Source organism: Lycorma delicatula, chromosome 8 (genome assembly GCF_047948215.1).
Source record: "Lycorma delicatula isolate Av1 chromosome 8, ASM4794821v1, whole genome shotgun sequence".
In the NCBI taxonomy this organism is placed as follows: Eukaryota; Metazoa; Arthropoda; class Insecta; order Hemiptera; family Fulgoridae; genus Lycorma; species Lycorma delicatula.
This window is the reverse complement of record NC_134462.1, coordinates 91,172,700-91,187,284: the sequence shown is the minus strand read 5'-3', so window position 1 is coordinate 91,187,284 and position 14,585 is coordinate 91,172,700. Positions and strand designations below refer to the sequence as shown.

Here is a 14,585-nt window from a genome sequence, read left to right as displayed (position 1 = left end):
ATAGGGTTTAATGGTTATTTTTACAAAGTCTTTAAAACAATTCACTATCAGGAAAATATTGTAAGAAAATTATATTTAACCAAGAAGAACTTTTGAGCACGTAGAGAGAATTTTTAAGAAAAATAATTTTGATTAATACTAGAGATATTTAGTAAAATAATGGACATTTTTTATTATTTTGTACTCTTATTTTAGACATACAGCCCTTCAACATAGTTTGACTGTTTTTGAAGTGATCACTTACCAATATTTCAGAAGATTGGTTAAATCAATGCAGTCCCCAGTTATCATTCAGCCCTTGGGTGCACCAGGGTGAATTCACAGTGGCGTTGGGTTTCAAAGAGTGAATTCACTCTTGGAGAACCTATGATGGACTGTGTAGTGCATAAGCTAAAACTTCCCATAAGTATTTACTCAGGAAATTGTTTTTTTACTGTTTTGCAGTTAGCCAGTATGGGATTTGCCATACTTGAGATACAAAACTGATGACCCAGTGAAACTTGTATAACACTTTCTTGAAGAAAGTTGAAAAATGTGGAATCACAAACCACCAGGATTCCAGCAACATTAGTACCTTGTATTTTAAAAACTAATTTTCTGAAAAGCCTTCTTTTTTCTTTACCTTAGGTCACCATTCCCAGGTTTTCATGAAAATCAGTACTAACAGGAAACTGAACCAAGTCTGCTATCTGCTCACTACATGCTTCATGCAAAGTACTGTGAATTCATGGTAAATGCTTAATCAAAGTACTGTGAGTGATGAATGTTGGTTTCCAACCATTATAGTACCGAGAATGCCCTGGTAACACCTGTCAGTTCAAAATGGCATACACTAGGAAAGTAATAATATTCACACTTGTAGATTCTTTTAATCTTCAATTGTAGTGTCAATTTTACTGGGATTGCATCAACTTTGCATTGTTACAACTTTATGCATTATTTCTGAAATGCTCATTGAATGAAACATTCTATAATATTTCTTAACTTTTTTTGCTGTTTCTTAACAAACTGATAACATATACATATTTAAAAAAAATTTAATTTAAAAATCTTTTGTAGTACCAGTAATTATTATGCAAAAATTCTTGATAAAATGTTCATTGCACAGGTAAATATAGTAAATTTTTATAACAACAGCTGCCATTTTTTGAAATATTGTGATTTACTTAATGTAGGAATAATTGAAATTTATTTAATTAAAATTAATAATTTTATATATTTAGAAAAAATTATAACTTTGCACAAAAGATGGTGTTTTTGTATTTGTTACTTCTATATGCTTTACAATTCTGGGAATAGGCAAGAGTTTTCTGTAAGGATGTCTTAACCTATTGTGCCTGTTTGATAACGTGTATTTGAGCTGGTTGATAGGAGTAGTTGAGAGATATGGTACTCCCATATCGGAATTATGAGTGAGATGGATGCCTACTTTCTTGATACGGTCCTGAAGTATTTTATTTTGGTTGGTCTTGGTTTTTGATTTCTGTGGGTAGTTCATCTCTATTGCCCACTGCTTGTTCCCTTCCTTTCAATGGTGGTGGGTATTTTCTAGATGGCACTGGATCTGAAAGGATCCAAAAGTGCCTTTTGAAGATTTTTGTAGGTTACTTACTGTACTATGTTAAATACTTAATGTTGAATTTAAGTGAAGTAATATCTTAGAAGTAGTATGTGTTTATTTATTTGAAGAAAAACTAGATAATGACCTAATCCAGCTAAAATTAGCTACCAAGTAGATAATTTGACTAACAAAACCCAAAATGGAGTATTTTATATGACTTCTGATATGCTCAAATCTCATTTACACTAGGTGTAAATGTATAGAAACATGGTTTATGCAAATATCTGGATTGTGAACCATTATTACAGTGTTACAATAAGAAAATACTTAACGGTTTATTTTAAATTTTAGAATAAAGTTTATTTACATATTGTTTAATGAAATTTAATAAAATATTTTAAAACTATAATTTTTGGGTTTAGAATGTATGAAGATGGTCTAAAACATCACATTTGGTGATAACAGTTAATTCTGCATTAGAGTCTAATTCTGCATAAGCATCTTATGATGTATTAAAGAGAATTACAGATTTAGACTTTTTTTGTTAATTAATTTAATTTTTTTTTAAAGTGAGGTAGATTGTGAAGATAAATATTTTACAAAGAAATATTATAACAAAGAAAAAGTAAAACCATTCTTCATTTTTTCAAATGGTAAAAAATTCCATAACAAAAATAGTGTTATTAATTAACATATAAAAATAAAATTAAATTAAATACCGTTTGTTGACATACAAATATGTACAGATCTTTGGCAACATGCAGTGAGTTTGACCTATGTGGTCAATCAATAACTTTCTTTTATAAAATAGCTTGCACTTCATAAAGTAAATGTCATTTTATTTTCTAAATTTTGACCTTATTGTAACCTTAACTTAATGAGGATTAAACTTTAATAAAGGGATTTCTTTACTTTCTTCCTACCCTTTTTTTTTTAGTAGATTCATTAACCAAGTTATTTAAAAAATGTGTCTTTCATTAAATTTTATATTGATGTAATTTATTTTCCTGATCTAGCTTGATTTCATTTTCCATTTGGTTCTTCTCATACTCTTTTTATATATTTCAGTTTTCTCTTCATATAGATAAAAAAATAATTGCACATTCAATTATATTGTCGATAAAAGAGCTATTAAAAAATCTTATAAGATCACCATGAATTTTGATTATTGAATTTATTTGGATTAATTCTCTTTTTTGTTTTGGGAACTATGTAACAAAAAATTCTATTTTATCTTTATTGCAGCATATGCAGTGTGTAATATTTAATAATTTTGTCATTTAATTTGTGCTTTATATCCATGCATGATCCTATGTTTAGGCCTGTTTCATAGTCCTTGGACAATCTGTCCTTTTAGTTCACTAGAGGTACATCAGATACAACTGGTGACCTTTGCAACAGTGCTAATATTCAGCTGCTGATAAATTGTTCATTATGTCCATTAGTATGATTGAAGGGTTAAAGGTTTGTTTGTAAAGACACAGGAGCTGAAGGTAAGTGATAAGTTGAGTTTTTCTTCTTTGTCTGAAGAAGGCATTTTGTGATACTGTAAACTGTTAAGATCCATTTGTACATAATGTGTATGTATACTATCAAAACAGTTGTGGTCTACATTTTGTATGTTCTTTGTGAACAGACCTTAAACTTATTAAAATTATTAATGAAACTTCTTTTCCAGTTTCTAATTCAAGGTGTTACATGTATAATTTATTTTTGTCTTTTGTAATGTCTGTTAAATGAAGCTCTTGACCTAAGTTAAGGTTGTTTATTTCACTTTAATGGCAAATGTTTTTTATTTTTAACTTTCATTGGTCTAAATGATGGTGGGGTTTATAAGGAATGTTTTTTTTTATATGCTGGTTAGAGATCATATTACAAAAAAACCAAAACAAAAAAAAATCATGGACATATACATATCTATCCATTAACAAGAATCTTTGTCGCAGGTTGTCTGTAATTGGGTACTTTGTTTCGAAGCAGTGCAGATCTCAGAGGAAGACATTATTTGCACATAGTGGCTGATAAATAAGAAAAGGTATCATGTGTCATGAAAGTAATGTTACTTGATATATATATATTTTTTTATAATGATTCATGTAATATTAAAAATATTTACACTGAGTGTAATTAGTGGAGTAGTTAGAATTGTTTTATTCTTTGTGTTCAGTTATGTTTTTTCTTTTGTTATATTTCAGGAAGGGATAGTAGAATGAGAGATTTTGAAAGAGACAGAGATAAAGATAGAGAAAGAGATAGGGAGAGGGATAGAGAGAGAGATCGAGACAGAGACAGAGATAGAGATAGGGATAGAGATAGGAGAGAAAGAGATAGAGACCGTGATCGTGATAGAAGGAGACGATCAGATAGCCGTGATAGGCATGGTTCTAGGTAAGACATCTGCTTGTAGTATACTATAGCTTATTTAATTTTACATAAACCATATTGTAGAAATCCTTGAGTGTTCTGTTGCCTACTATCCTATTCAATCCTATCCTATCTTATTTTTTACCTATGCTTTTATTCAAAATACTACATTCTGTCTACTGTGATATCAATATAATTGCTACCGTTACTTGTGCATCCTTCAATATATGTATTTTTTTAAAACTTGCGAGACAATACTGTTGTTGTTTTGTTGTTAAAATTTACATGTGTGATTTATTGAAATCAATCTCTGCAATGTGTAAAGAAATGTTAATTGGAATAAGAACTATAGCCACAGAGCCTGGTATGAGATTGTAATGCAAATGAATAAAATGTTAAATTTAGTTTATCTGCCTTTTTTAAGTCTTGTGTTTACCTGTTTTAAGTAATTTTTAATGTGATATTACGATTTATGTAATATGAATATCATATTCTTCTGGAGGAAAGAATTTTGCATATGGGATAAATTTTATTATTTGGTGTTTAATATATTCTAAATCAAAAAGTTACTAAACTTCTTATATAATTAAGGTTTTTTTTTCAAAAACCTCCTTCTATGAGTAAATTTCACTTAGTTTTCGAATCGCTGAAGTTTTCCAATTTTCTTAGCTATGACATCAAAGATCTGTAGCAGTTGTTATTGTAACAAATAGTTGTTTACTTACAGACGAGAGGAAGTGTGACAGGATTTGACAGTCATGTTGAAAGATTTACTCTGAATCTATGTCAGCATCTTTAGTTACTTTAGTGGATTGTGCGAGTATATTATTTTATAAATATTGTACAACGTAGCAATAGTTGAGATGATCCATTCCAAATGGAAACTGAGGGCAGTTGTAGTTGAAGACTATAGGAATTGACTAGTGTGATTGTTAACTTTGCCATTGTATGCTGTTTTGAATTAACCATTTACAAATGGTTTGCATGTCCCTAGCTTCCTGTTATGGTTAAACATTGAAATTTTATAACAGGATTGAAATTTAATGTGGCCAAAGCCAAACCAAAATAAAAATTGGTTGTGATTGATTTGTTGAATAAGCATGACGGGAAATGACTTTCAGTTACACCCTCAGTCAGGTGGTGACATGAGTGTAGAAAATCCTTGAAATTTTGGGTAGGAAGGGGTTTGGAAAATGCAGAGGTTGGTTCTACATAGAGCGAATGAGATATTGTTTGAAATAAAGTATGTATTTCATTAAAAAAAAAGTGTACATTATTTGTGAAATTTCCTTCATACTACTTGGCATGTGCGCATATTTTTCTGCTCATATTTTGAAAAATCTGAATTACCTTGCTAAAATATTACAATAATCATTTATCAACCAGATTATAATATTTGTTTTCTCTCTATTAATAAGTTAAATAATTAAGTGTAAGAGAATGTATAAAATTCTGTTCGGTTATACATGGTATAAAAATAAAATTATCTAGTTAAAAAGCATAGTTTGTATTAGTGATTTATATAATTTTTGTATTCTAGAATAAAAAAAAAATTGAATCATCTCATTCATGCAGAGACAATGTGTGAATCCTCAATTGTGTAACTCCTCATAACCTGAAAATCCAGAAAAAATAAAACATTAATTTTTCTGTTATATTAATGTTTATATTATCTTGTATTGTGATATTCCAGTATTTAAAATAATAAAAAAAAACCTTTATTTAAAAGATATTGATTTTATATAACATATTCTAGTATGCATTGTGGTTTTTTCTGTAATGGCTCAGTCAAGTAATAGTAATTACTTTGAAATTGATAGGAATTAAAGATGAAATTCTTGTCTGCTTTTATGAACCAAATCTGGCTTCAACTAAAAAGAAGCATCATGGTGAACTATTTATCAAGCAAATGCAACAATATACAGATTCAAATCCAAATAAGATAAGCTAATTTTATATGACTGAACATCCATTTTTTTATCAACTTTCACACTTATATTACATTTTACTTGTAATTGGATTTGAGTATACCTATATTACCGGCATAGCATGACAACCTTGTCATTTAGTTTCAGGTAGTGGCATTATTTCACAGCTCTTAGATCTTTGTCTGCATGTCCAACTAACAAACTGTAATTGGCTCTCATTCTGTTGTGAAGCTGTTTGTATTTTAAATTGAATTAATTTTTGTTTCTTATAATTCAGTTAACTACTATTCTTTACTTCAGTTTTTCAAATTTTGTATTTTATCAGGTTAAGTTAAATTTTCCTTAAGTCTTTGAAATTTTGAAAATCTTTCCTTGAAATAATTTAAGTTTACAAGATTTATGTTGTAATTTAAATAATTTAAGCATCGTGTAATTTCAGTAACCATGAAGATTACATGTTTTTTGTTTTTACTATTTCAGATCACATAAGAGTAAATCTGATAAGGATAAAGATAAATTTAAAGACAGTCTTTCAGAAGGATTGAAAGCTGAACAGTCTTCATCTTCTGATGAAGAGTAAGTAGTGTTTATTTTTTCATAATATTAAATAAGAGATTTTTCAAAAAAATATTTCACCTTCAAAAAATTGTGCTAGTGTAGTGTATTGATAATATAGACATATATACATTCAGCACAAGCTTAATTTTTTAAAAGCAAAATCTATATGTACATAGTTTGTTATTGTATAACAATTAAATTTTAACTGTACAATGTAAATAAGATTTCATCTTGCTTCCAGCTTATGTTGTCGTTGTATTAGCTAAGTTTTAGTGATAAAATTTGAATGATTTAAATATCCCCCCCCCATACCACAGGTGCACTTAGATAAAGTCCTGTCGCAAGCTTGCTTGTTGACTGTGGTGAGCCATCACTTTGGGACAGACAGGACCAGCTTTTAGCATCTTATTTTGCCCGTTTCAAAGGACAGCCAAATAACCCATAACCTGGTTTTTGACTCAGCTCTTGAGAATTCTAATTTATGAAGGTATGAGTACCATTCAAATTGTACTGGCTTTGTTGTTCGTAACTGTCGTCTACTGCACCTTATAAATATTGACATACCTTCTATTTTTCCAACATATTTGTGTTCATATCCTCTGTGGGGAATCAACCTTATAAATTTTATGTTTGATCTTACGATATACATTGAAGAATCAACACTACTTATTGTCTTCCAGCAAATGTTTCACTGTATTCTCTCCAAAATAAACCCAGATGCAGTAGTTTACAGTGATGGATCGAAACAGAACGATACTGCTGGTTGCGCATTTGTTGTCAGTGTTAGAACTTATATGTTTGGTCTACCTTGTATTATGAGTGTGTTTACTGCAGAACTATATGCTGTAAATGAGACTGGGAATTTCATTAACTCTAAGTACCGAAATATCCTTATTTGTGGCAACTCATGTAGTGCACTCCAAGCTTTAGAAGATTTATACTTTAGCCATCCTTTGGTCACTGAAATCTATAACGCAATTGCTGAGTTGAACCATCGCAACAGACAAGTGAGTTTCTGTTGGATTCCTAGCCACGTTGGAATTATAGATAATGAGTGCAGATCCCGCTGCTAAAGATGCATGCAGTCAACCTCCTTTCACCATTTGTGTTGCTGCTTCTGACTTTATTATGCTATAATTAATAGCATAATAATTATAATAGCATTATAATTAATATTATGCTATAATTATGTAAAACAGTTTCTTCAAGCAAAGTGGCAAGGTGACTGGACGGCTGCTGTTGATAACAAAAACTCCAGCACATTAAAGATTCTGTGTTGTCATGGGACTTCCTCAGGTAGAAAAACTCATAATGAGAAAGTGGTCCTTTGTTGATTGCTGTTGGGACATACCGGAGTCGCACACAAGTACCTCATGTCAGCAGGATACGCACCACTATGCGTATGATGCAACTGCTGCTTGACTGTGTGCCACATACTTGTGGATTGCAGATGCTATGCGGCCTTGTGTCGTAAATTTAAATTGCCCAGAAATATCAGTCAAATCTTGGGCTTTAATAATGAAGTTTTGGACTGGATGTTTCTATTTTTGCATTGTGTTGGTCTTATATCTAGAATTTGATATTGTTGCGTATAGTTTTTTGTATTGGAAAAGTTTTTAATGTGTCTGGTTTTGTGTTGGTTTTTTATTCCGTTATATGAGAAAGGGGCCTTTACACCCCTCTTGGATTTTTTAAAATCTATGTTTTTGTAAGATTTATATTGTTTTTTTGTTTTTACTTTTATGTTTCTTTTAGATAATTTTATAATATTTTTAAGATTCTGACTGTGATATTAGTTGTAAGTTTTTAGTGATATTAGTTTTAATTTTTTTCCATTTTCAACATTTTAGTTTTTATGTTATAGTTTTTATATTAGTTCTTAATATTGTGTTACCTGGGAAGGGGCTCTTTATACCCCCTCTTGGATGTTGTAAAATTCTGTTTATTTCTAGTTAAATTCTATATATTTCTATTTTTTATTTATTATATTTACGCTTATTTTAATTCTACGATTATGGCTGTGATATTAAATTTAAATGTATTTTAAGAAACCTGTGATATTAGTTGTAAGTTTTTTGTTTAATTTTTTAGACTGTTTTTAGTTAGTTATTTTGTTTTTTATGAAACCTATTTACTCCAGGCGATGATAATGCGAAAGCATTTTTCGCCCTCAAAAAAAAACAAATTCTTAACATTGGATAGGAGTTTTTTTAAATGTTTATTTCAGCTTTTAAAAAATTGGGTTGGTGCAGTAAAATGCGCGCACAACACACACATGTTTTAACAAATACAATGTTGATTTTGTAAAATTATTTAATGCCTTTTGACTTATTTTAGTTTGAATTTTGAATATAGGCATCATCAGTGTTTTTGTTGTGGAACTGTATGCTATTAATGGGGACTTATCTATAATTAGCCCAACATTTACCTCAGACACTTACTTATCTGTTCATATTCCATGATTGTCTTGCAGGCATTAGTGATATATATTCCAACACCGTGTTGTCTGTGAGGTACAGTCTGTCATTTCTGAACTCAGCAAAATACAACTGTGAGCTTCTACTGGATCCCTGGCCATATTAGCATTTTAGGCAATGAGTGTACTAGTTCGGCAAAACAGGCTTATTTATTTGCAATCTCCTTTCACTAATCGTGTTGTTTCAGACAATCTTGTCTGTTTTCTGAAGAGGGTGATTTATGATGAGTGGCAGAATGAATGGAATGCTACCATCAACAGTAAACTTTGCCCATTCTAGAGCATTGTGTTAACGTGGAGGAGCTCTTCATGCAGGAATAACTGTCAACAGGAGGTTTATTATTTACTGTTTGTGAATAGGCATGCTAGACTCACTCTTGGACATCTCCTAGCTCAGACTGATGCACCCATTTATGTTCACTGTGTCTGCCAACTAACAGTACACCACATCCTTGTGGACAGTGTCTGTTATGCAGCAGTGCATCAGAAATTGTAATTGGGGGCTAACATTCAAAATATTTTAGGAAACAGTAGTATGACAATGCTATTGAATGTCTTGTTATTAATGTCTTGTTATGCTGTGCATCTGCATCTGAATATTTAATAAATATTGTAATTTATATTTTACATTCTAAATTTTTACTATTTTTGCTCTGATTTGGACTCTGATTGTTAATTTTATTTATTTTGAATTACTATGTTTAGTTTTTTGTCTATGATACTGAGCGTTGTTGAACTAGTTTGTTTATTATAGAACCATTGCTTCTGGGCGCTAATAATGGATTTTTGTTGTGCATCCAAAAAAAATACAGTATTACAGTATTTCGAGGTTTCTAAAATAAGAACATGATTCTCAGGTATCAGACCTTTTCAGAAAGTAGTCTTATGTGAATAACTCCCTAAAAAAGAAAAAGTAAATATTTTACTCTAAAAATATTTTTTCCTGAAGTTGAAATTTTGTGTTTTTATAACTTTGATTTCAATTAATTTTTTGTGTTATTTCTTCCGTACAGGCCAAAATATCCTCTGCATATAAAATATGTCATACAGAATCATTTGGTTTTTGTTTGAACTTATACCTTTAAAAACATAAGTTATTAAAACCTTTGGAACCTAAAAAAAAATAAATGCAAAATTGGTCATAAAAAATGGCTTTACAAAATTATTGTTGAAAAAATATCCTTATTTTCAACTCTAAACATGGTAAGATTTTAAGTAAAAATAAATAAATTTTATCAGTAGCTACCTTTAGATGGTCTTAAATAGGTACACCCAGAATATTATATTATATCTTGAGTTAAGTTTTCATTATGTAAATAGGTGAGTGAAATTAATTTTCCATTTTTTTGTTAAAAAAAAAAAATAAGGTGCTAAAGGTATTTATTTGTTTTGTAGGATTGCTGATATTAAAATAGATGAAGAAGAAGACGAAGAAGAAATAATTGAAAAACGAAGAAAACAAAGAGAAGAGTTACTTAAGGTATGTATGGATATACAGCATAGATTGTTTTTGGAAACTATTGTCTGTTTGTGATATTATTTTTGTAGAATTTATTCTGAAATAATACTATTTTAGTATATTATTTCAAAGTGTGACTATTGTACTTTTTGTCATCATTTATTTGGTTTCACAGATTCATTTCCTTATAATATATCATTTTTTGCCATGTTCTATTACCAGATTTACCAGTCTTTGATGTTTGCACATTCTTTTTACCTTTTTTTGAAAATTTTCTGTAAACTTTCATCTCTTAACACTGATGATATTTCGTACAGTCGTAACTGTCTGTGGCATACTTTACACTTATTTTATTTACTTGTTTTTGCTTGTAAATCTTTCGTTGTAATAGGAATGTCTAAAACAGTAGTTCCCAAACTTTTCTGAGCTGAGGCTCTTTTTCAATTAAAATTTTTCTATGGCTCCCTACCCTAAGTAAAAGTATGACTACTTGAATAAAAATAAATAATACTCTTGTATCTTCATTATTTTTTTACTTTATTTATATTAAATTAATAATAATTAATTATGAAGCTTTTACAATATTTCATGGCGCCCCTTTGAAGTGTGTGCACAGTTTGGGAATCACTGATCTAGAACTTTGGGGAGAGACTTTTATTCTAGTTGATTTTTGTAACAACTTTTCCATAATATATGAAGAAAAACAGTTTTATTAATAAAATTATTTATTTTAGAAAATGTGTTACAGATGACAAGTAATGTGTAAGAGTACAAGCAATGAACAATTGAAGTTGGTTGCCAGTTTATGGAAAATTAATGGTACTTACATATTAACGCCACTGCAGCTACAGCTGCTGTTTAGGTTATGTTGACTTCGTACTTATATATATTGACTTCGTGTACTGACAAATCGTACGTATATCAAAACAACCTAACTAAATATAACGTATGCTCGCTTTACTCGCTAACCTCTTATAATTAACATTAAATATGCATAATATATACAACTTAATAATAATATAACCTTAATGTTATATCATCGAAATCGGTGCTTAATGTTAATCCACCAAAATCCGATTGACTACTTTGTTTTTAAATAAAGCTGTAGCTGTGGTAGTGTTAATACGTAAGAGGTTAGCAAACGAAGCGAGCGTAGGTTATATTTAGTTAGATTATTTTGATATATGTACGATTTGTCAGTACATGAAGTCTACATAACCTAAACAGCGGCTGTAGCTGCAATGGCGTTAATACGTAAGTACCTAATTAGTCATTAAGTTTTGTGAACATAAATGGGGGCTTAAAATTACTAAATTAGTGATTTGAGAAACAAACTTGTGTTAAGCTATATTATAAAATTTTTGTTTCATTAGTAATAAATACATAATAGTTTGTGTAGGTTAGTTGTAAATGTAAGTATTGAAATGTTTTATTTTTCTTTAATTCATCCATCTGGTCTATATATCTGCAAACTGCCACCCACTTGCTTTGCCTCTTCCTTGTTTCCTTTATTTCCTGTTTGTTTGTTTTTTAAATCCTACGTTTTCTTTTAAGTAATAGTTTAAATATTTTGCTGTATAATTATCTATTTGTAATAAGTTTTTCATGTGTTAAATTACAGAGGTTGGGAGCAGCTAGCGAAGACTCAAATAATACAGTATCATTAATATCAGCACCATCAAGTCCTGTTCTTTCACAACCTATTACTACTGTTCAGCTTTCTGAACCTCAAAATAGTGAGGAAACTGTATTGACCCCACCTCCAAAACCTAAACGTAAATCACGATTTGAACCTGAAGCTGATAAAACATCTGCACAACAGGTACCTACACCTGCTAAGCAGGAAAAACAGCAAAGGAAAGATGGCAAGTGGGATATGTTTGCAGAAGCTGATACATTTGGAAATCAATACAATGTAAGTTAAAATTATCGTTTTCTGTGCTATTTATTATTCCTTGTATATAATAGTATGATTCTTTTTTTTCATTTATGACTGCACTTTAGTTAGTACATTATTCAAGTCTCTTTGAAGAGACTGGGTCTTGCAGTCCTCCCATTACTTTATCATACATTTTCCAGCCCTTTCTGGTGTTGAAAATGTTCACGTAGTGAGTGTTGTCCTTGATTTTTTTATTGTCTGTGGTGTTTTCTGGTGTAATTTCTTCAGAGCCTCTTTTCTCTGATCCATCTGCATCCTATCTTGGTATTTTTCAAGTCGAGATTGTACTGTACCAGCTGTTTCAAAAGTCATGAATCTTGAATTCTCATGATATGTTCAAAGAATCGTAATCCTAACCTCCTCTTACATGTGGTGTCAGTGATGAGTTCTAACTCTTTGTATACAACATTGCTATACACACACGATACACCACTGCCCGTTTTTCTGGAACTTTTAGTTAAGTAGTAGGTTCTTCCAATTCTTCGTTTGATTTTTTCGAGTCTGTTGATCGTTCATTCAGGTGGAAAAGTGTTTCTGCTGCATATGTGGCTTCTAGTTTTATAACTGTGTTGTAGCATCTTTACTTTTGTGTTTGTGGATAGACATTTTTTACTGTCTGTGTACTAGGTTAATTTTTGTGCTTTAGCTAGTTTGCTGTTCTTGTTAGAATTCAGTTTTTTTTTTCATTTTGGTTGTTAGTTATTTCTTTTAGGTGTTTAAATTGGGTTACTATTTTGATTTTATTACTGTTTATGTTTACGTCTTTTAATTGTGTTGTTTTTTGCGGCGTAATTTCTGTCTTCTCGAATAATGTTTTCAGGCCATTTTATTTGTAATGTTTTGAAGTTCTAATATCTGTTTTAGCTTTATCAATGTCATTTGTTAGCAGTGCCAAGTAGGCAGCGAAACCAAGGCAGTTTGTTTTGTTTTATTTTTATTTTTATTTTTGGGGGCATTTTTGAGCCATTCTTTCTTTGCCATTTCCAGAGCGCAGTTGAATAGTAGCGAAGATTTCATCGCCTTTCCAGTCTGTTTTGATCTCAAATGATTTTCAGAGTTCGCTTCAGAATTTCATTTTTTAGTTAAGTGTTTGTAAGGGTCAGTTTTAACATGTTTATTAATTTGGGGTGTAGTCTGAGGTGTCTTAGAATTTTCAGTCTGCATTCTTTGTGGATCAATATTATGCTTTCATGAAGTTAACTAACATTATCAACATATCGCTGCTTCTTTTTCTGTTGTAATCCATTATTAGCTGGTTATTAGCATTATTAGGCCTGGACAGCTCCTTTGTAGTCTGAAACCTGGTATTCTCCTAGTTCTTTCTCAAGTTGTAAATCGATTCTGTTTAGGATGATTCTTGAATGAATTATGTATGTTGTATCTAGGAGTTAGATTCCCCTGTATGTTATGGTCTGTCTTGTCCACTTTTTTATGTAGCAGTTAGATGAGGACTGTCATCTGGTGTTTTGGTAGTTCTTCTTTTATCCAGATTTTGGCAAGCTGTTGATGAAGGGTGATTTCTGCTGGTCTTCCTGTTTGTTTCCAGGTCTCTGCAAAGGTGTGATCTTTTCCTGCGCTTAGTAATTCTTCTTCTCGCCTAATTCTTGGTAGACTTCTTTTATTGTGTTAAGGTGAATGTTTGACAACACCACAAAAAGTGTTGTCAAAGTTTAGGAGTTCTGTCGGTTCTTCACAATTGTTGAGTTAGTTGAAATATTTAGCTAGAATTTCTGCATTTTCTTTATTGTTATGCGCCAGATTATCGTTTTCATCTTTCATTAGTTGAGTTGGGAGGGTTCATATTTTTGGAATTGTTTTTTGAAGGTGTTTGTAGTCTCTTGACTGCTTTTTGTTTAATTCCTCTTCTATTGATTTCAGTGTATCTTTATTTTCCATAGGATTCAGGTAGGTGGTTTCTTTTCTTTGTTTTTCTAGGTTTTTGAAGGATGTTTCTGATTTTTGTGATTGGTGTAACAGCCATGCTTGATAGTATACTTTATTTAATTGAGTTATTTAGCCACTATGTGTTATTTTAACAAAGAGGTGCTTAAAATTTCTCTAATTGGGAAAAGTGAGGGGCTGAAGGCTTTAATTTAATTTTATTCTTGTATTTAATACAGTAGCAGAACATATTGTAGAAGAATATCTAAATAGCTATATTATTGTAAAACGTTTCCTGGAGTTAATTGAGAAAGTTAAAGAGTTACCATCCAGTCCCAAAATATTTGTAATGACTGTCTTTCTAATCACATTTTTAACAAGATGCATAATTAGCTAAACCACTGGTCTTAAACATTGTA

The 14,585-nt window shown here is 30.6% G+C and overlaps 1 protein-coding gene across 7 annotated transcripts in view; it reads left to right on the top strand.

The window, feature by feature from the left end:
* The window catches only part of Prp4k (Pre-mRNA processing factor 4 kinase), an 86,430-nt gene that overhangs the window by 24,742 nt on the left and 47,103 nt on the right, over positions 1 to 14,585 (top strand). For all 7 annotated transcript variants that reach the window (XR_012757466.1, XR_012757464.1, XR_012757465.1 and 4 more), the window contains exons 7-10: positions 3,757 to 3,949; positions 6,334 to 6,429; positions 10,283 to 10,367; positions 11,968 to 12,261. Coding sequence is in view for 1 of the 7 variants with exons in the window: in XM_075373804.1 (XP_075229919.1) it covers positions 3,757 to 3,949; positions 6,334 to 6,429; positions 10,283 to 10,367; positions 11,968 to 12,261 (668 nt within the window). In the remaining 6 variants the exon portion in view is untranslated. The remainder of the gene's footprint in view (positions 1 to 3,756; positions 3,950 to 6,333; positions 6,430 to 10,282; positions 10,368 to 11,967; positions 12,262 to 14,585) is intronic.